Source organism: Meriones unguiculatus (assembly GCF_030254825.1).
Source record: "Meriones unguiculatus strain TT.TT164.6M chromosome 13 unlocalized genomic scaffold, Bangor_MerUng_6.1 Chr13_unordered_Scaffold_28, whole genome shotgun sequence".
NCBI classification, from domain to species: Eukaryota; Metazoa; Chordata; class Mammalia; order Rodentia; family Muridae; genus Meriones; species Meriones unguiculatus.
Genome location: NW_026843644.1, coordinates 11,568,136 through 11,574,135, shown reverse-complemented (window position 1 = coordinate 11,574,135; position 6,000 = coordinate 11,568,136). Strand labels below are relative to the sequence as shown.

At 36.7% G+C, this 6,000-nt stretch overlaps 1 protein-coding gene across 1 annotated transcript in view; it reads left to right on the top strand.

Annotated features, from left to right (window-relative positions):
• Positions 1-1,097: 1,097 nt before the first annotated feature.
• LOC132650690 (zinc finger protein 91-like) overlaps positions 1,098-6,000 on the top strand; it is a gene marked incomplete at both ends in the record, with an annotated part of 682,672 nt that continues 677,769 nt past the window's right edge. Inside the window, 1 exon segment of the mRNA XM_060376030.1 lies at positions 1,098-1,899. Coding sequence (XP_060232013.1) covers positions 1,098-1,899 — 802 coding nt within the window.

Below are 6,000 nucleotides of genomic sequence, written 5' to 3'. Positions count from 1 at the left end.
TCTGATTTGTGTTTACAAGGCACTCCCCTAAGATAGAAGAAAAAAAATAATATTGTAACAGAAAATACCATTTGAATCATATGGATATTACAGCTATTGACTTGAACTGCCAATCTGTTTAGTCTCATTTTATCTACTCAGATATTGTAAGAGGTATACACATTGAATAGGTTATCAGTATATGTCCAAAACCTTCTAATGAGCAAATATTTCATAGTACAACCAGTGTTACTCATATTCATGCAGTAACATTGTAAAGTTTAGTGAAATGAGCAGCTTATGAGAATCAAGAATATTGTTGTGGAGAAACACTAATCCCTATATGACATATCTATGATGAATAAAAAAAATGTGTTAATTCAATGTGGGAATCTTTTATTAATCTTTTAATTTAAATAGGTGTATCATATGTCACAATGTTTCTCAGACACATGAGCATAGGGATATTGAAAGAAGCAGTGTACCTATCTTTCTCCAAGAACGATTGATTTTGTAGTAGTCCCCACTTTGAGTAGATTTTTGTGAATGTGATAAATGGTTACTCTTAATTGGTTTTGCAACTTCACTGAGAATTCATCAGCAAACACTTACTGCTGAAAATACCTATGAATAATAGGAATTTGGAACTTCTTCTGCTTGTTCTGCTCACTTCTTAAATGAAGTGTCATTCATACAGTACAAAAATTTGCGAATGGGATTGCTGTGGTAAAACTCTGAATTCTTACAATACTCTTGATATATTTGAGAAAATCTCTTATAGAAAAATGATGTAATCAAGTAACAAATTCTCTTACCATCATAGGAATCTTCAAAAATACCCATAATGAAGGGGAATACCATGAATGTAAATAAAGTGATAAAACTTTAAAATTTTATTCTTCTTTACCATTAGACTGAATTTTAAAATTAATTCATTTACATAAATATATTTATTACTGTAATGAAATTACTGGAGTAAATCTTTCACATGTGCCAATTATCTTTGCAGGCATGACAGTAGTCATACTGGAGAGAAATCCTTTAAATGCACTTTATGTGGTAAAGCCTTCCCCTATACCACTGTTCTCACGCGGCATAAAAGAACACATACTGGAGAGAAACTTTATGAATGTAACCAGTGTGGTAAAGCCTTTGCAGAAAACAGTGATCTCATACAGCATAAAAGAACACACACTGGAGAGAAACGTTATGAATGTAATGAGTGTGGTAAAGCCTTTGCAAAAAACAGTATTCTCTTAAGCCACAAAAGAACACACACTGGAGAGAAACCTTATGAATGTAAGCAGTGTGGTAAAGCCTTTGCACAAAACAGTGCTCTCATAAGCCATAAAAGAACACACACTGGAGAGAAACCTTATGAATGTAACGAGTGTGGTAAAGCCTTTGCAGAAAACAGTACTCTCTTAAACCACAAAAGAACACACACTGGAGAGAAACCTTATGAATGTAAGTAGTGTGGTAAAGCCTTCGCACAAAACAGTGCTCTCATAAGCCATAAAAGAACACACACTGGAGAGAAACCTTATGAATGTAATGAGTGTGGTAAAGCCTTTGCAGAAAACAGTACTCTCTTAAACCACAAAAGAACACACACTGGAGAGAAACCTTATGAATGTACCCAGTGTTGTAAAGCCTTTGCACAAAACAGTCATCTCATAAGCTATAAAAGAATACACACTGGAGAGAAACCTTATGAATGTAACGAGTGTGGTAAAGCCTTTGCAGAAAACAGTAATCTCATACGGCATAAAAGAACACACACTGGAGAGAAACCTTATGAATGTAACCAGTGAGGCAAAGCCTTTACAGAAAACAGTCATCTCATAAGACATAAAAGAACACACACTGGAAAGAAACCTTATGAATGTGACGAGTGTGGTAAAGCCTTTGCACGAAACAGTAATCTCATAAGCCATAAAAGAACACATACCGGAAAGAAACCTTATAAATATACGCAATGTGATAAAGCGTTTGCACAGCAGAGTAGTCTCTGAAAACATGAAAAAAAAAAAAACAGTGGAGAGGAGCCTTGTGAGGGTAATTAGTGAGATAAAGCCTTTGCATTTAATAATCATCTCCTAAGACAACAACACATTCTGGAGTGAAACCACACGAATATACCTACGTGGCAAAGCCTTTGCACATAACATCACCTAATGCATAAAAGAACATATACTGGAAAGAAGCTGTCTGTCTGTAACCAATGTGAATAAAACTTTTGGATTTCAGAATCATCTTCACACTCATGAAAGAAATCCTAATGGAAAGAAATCTTGTGAGTGCTTTTAACATGGTGAAACCATTCCACATTTGTATAATCTTCATCATCATGAAAGGATTCATAATGGAGGAAAACTTATGAATGTGTTAAAATGGTGAGGCTTTTCACAAATCTGGAGTCATCATCATCATAAAAGTATCCTTACTGGAGAGGAGTTCTGTGACTATAAGCAATATGGAAAGGCCTTTGTGTTCTTTGGTCTACTGAGATCCAATAGAACTGAAAAACTAGCTCAATGGAAATGACCTCCCTTTTCTAAAGGGTAAAGGGAATACGGGGAATAGGAATGGAGGGTAGTACTGGGGGAGAGAAGGGAGGGGGACTACGATTGGATTTTAAAGTAAATAAACTTATCTTTAAAAAAGAATACAATGAATGGTGAATAATGGTGAACAATTACATGCAACAGTATTATATAATAAGGTGTTTATGGAAGACTTATTGATAATCCTGATTCTCAATATTTACTGTTTTCAATTGCCTCACTTTACACAAGAAACTTTGAGTCCAGTGGATGAATATGTAGGGAATGGTGAACTAACACCAGCCAGGAAGTTCTCTGAGAGTAACACAACAGTGGCAGCCTGTAGAAGTTTCTTTGTGTACACATACCTATTGTTCGAGGGGTTCTATTGAAAACCATCACAACTCAGACTGAATTTTGAGATGTGAGGGAGGAGGCTTTCTCTTCCATGTATGACTCTGCTTCTGGCCTAGATGGGTAACCATGTCAAGGGTGAGTTTTCTCTGCCTGACTTCATCTGGAGAGTATCTTTAGACATGGACACCACCAATCAAATTTGATAGATGGCCTTTGACACAGATCCCTGATAACTCTCCCCTCCCTTCAAATATAGGATAATTTGGATCTGTGTCCTTGTTCTTATTCATATAATAGGAATGTGCTGTTTAATGCAAATCAAGCATCCTTGAATTGCCTAGCATTAAACAATTATCTACACCTATGCTTGGAGCATCCCAGGTACTCCCCAAGGGATATAAGCCTCTGTTTTCTGTTTTCTGGAATTAAAGTTGAACTTACTTTCTGAGGTGGTTCCCAGAGTGGCTGACCACAGTTATGCTTACGGGCTTTCAAAGCTTTATGCTAATCATCTTCTGCCCCTTTTGCCTTCCTGGGCTGGTGGGAAACAGCCCTCCAGGCAGGAAGAGAGTCACGATCTCTGAAATGCTTGTGATGAAATGTCTCAGACTTCATAGCATTTCAAATTTCACATGTTTCTGGATGTGAAAGGGTCAATCAAACACTGTCTTGGGGTGGGACTCTTTAAAATGAGTTATACTTAGTGTTTAGTTCATGGTAAGTTTGCAGGCAAGCTTCATGGTATAAAATCTTCTGAGGTGAGTACAGTGGCCCATAAAAAGAAATAAGAGCAGAAATTTTATTTCTCTGTTTTTAGTAGCTGAGCATTGTTCCAATAAGGTATGGGTGGATGGCAGAGGAGAGGAACTCCCCTTTTTAGTAGGCTAGGGAAAGGGGATGGGGGAAGATGAAGGGAGGGTAGGACCAGTAGGAGTTGAGGGAGTGACCTTCAACCATCATACATAATGAATAAATGGCGAAAAATAAAAACAATTAATAAAATAAAAAAAATAGTTAGAAAAACAAAAGAGCAAAATAGCAAAATTTTGAGTCTAGTTTGGTAACTGCCCTCCCTCAAAGAGAAGAAAGAAGATATATAGAAAGAAAAGAAAAACATAATCTTTGTCTTTGTCACCTTTCTTCCCTGTGGGCTCACTTGAAGATCACTATCCAACGGAGACCAGCTTCTCTCTCTGAAGTTTATGTTACCATAGAAGTAGGATTCAAACCTGGAACTAATGGCAGAGGTTCCTATTTAACATACCAAATCAAATCTACCTGCTATTTTCTCCCAGCAATCCTTCAGTCCTTCCATGTTACCTGGTCTTCCAGGCTAGTACAGCCCATGCAATACCCTGAATTCTCCTTCCCAGGGCCTGAGCTAACCTCACTCCCCCCTTACCCATCTATAGGCAAACTATTTTGGCTTCCTGCCACTGTCAAGAGCCATGCAGTAGCAACAGCAAAACAGCTGTAGATCTCATGGAATGTTGCTCCCCTGTTAGCATACTTACGATGAGTTTGTCTTGGAGAAGCATAATCCCAAGAACTGATTTTCCAGAGGACTTTGTGTTCTTATGTAGCATATCTCTGCTTGTTGTCTTTATGATGCTCATATTCCTTATAACATGAGTTGTATGAAAACCATAAGTAGTCTTCTATCTCATCACTGGGCAATATCACTGGCATTTAAAATTAACAATGTTTGATCTCTTTCCACCTGTTTACTGGAGCAGATTAATGAATTAACCACTGCCCTTGATAGGAGCCATAGATGTAGATTGTTAGCAATAACCATTATACTTAGAAACGATTTGGAAAAATAGATTGTTTAACAAGGTCAGGGAAGATGTTTTTGCTAATGGCTCTGATGTAAAAAATCTTAGAGAACAATTTAAAGTTAAGAATAGTACACTATTAATAGTAAAGCCATGGATGTTTTAAGGTTGATGAGCCGAAACAATAGCCCAAGGTAGCATTGGCTGTCTGGGCACCCTCAAACTGGGTTTAAAACTGAGACAGCAGTTGATTCCTCTACATTTGTTTTTCCCCTCAGCTTCTTGATATGATTTAATAAAAATGATTAATGAGTAGATGCACACCCCTTTAAGATTTAAAGTACAGGTGCCAGTACCATGCCATTTTTTTTATTACTGTTGCGCTATAGTACTACTTGATATCTCAGATGAAGATACCTCCAGAAAATCTTTTACTGTACAGGCATTCTTTTAAAATCAATTCTGTTTTGTTTTGTTTTGTCTTGTTTTGTTTTTCCATATGAAATTGAGAATTGTTCTTTCAAGGTCTGTAATGAGTTGTGCTGGTATTTTGATTGGAATTGCATTGAGTCTTTAGATTTCTTTTGGTAGAGTGGCCATTTTTACTATGTTAATCCTCCAATTCTGTAGTATGGGCAATCTTCTGATATCTTCCTTGAAGTTCTTTTTTTTCATACAAGTTGTTCACTTGCTTGATTAGAGTCACACCAAGGTACTTTATGTTATTTGTGGCTTTTGTGAAAGGGTTTTGTTTCCCTAATTTCTTTCTGAGCCCATTTGTCTTTTGTATACAGGAGGGCTTCAGATTTTTTTTTAAATTTAATTTTGTATCAAGCCATTTTGCTGAAGATGTTTATCAGCTGTAGAAGTTCCCTGGTTGAATTTTTAGGGATATTCATATATACTATCACATCATCTGCAACACAAGCTGGACTTCTATGGAGAAAAGTGAACCCTCCTCCATTGCTGGTGGGAATATAAACTTGTACAACCACTTTGGAAATCAATCGGGTGCTTTCTCAGAAAATTATGAATAGTGCAACTAGAATATTCAGTTATATCAACTGTGGGCATATATTCAACAGTACAACAAGGACATTTGCTCAACTCTACTCATAACAGCTTTATTGACAATATCCAGAATGTGGAAACAACTTAGATGTCCCCAAACCGAGGAATGGAAACAGAAATTGTGGCACATTTATACAATGCAATACTATTCAGCAATTAAAAACAAGGAAATCAGCAGGTAAATGGATGCAACTAGAAAAGATCACTCTGAGTGAGGTATCCAGAAGCAGAAAGATGCTCATGGTATATCCTCACTTATATGTGGATAT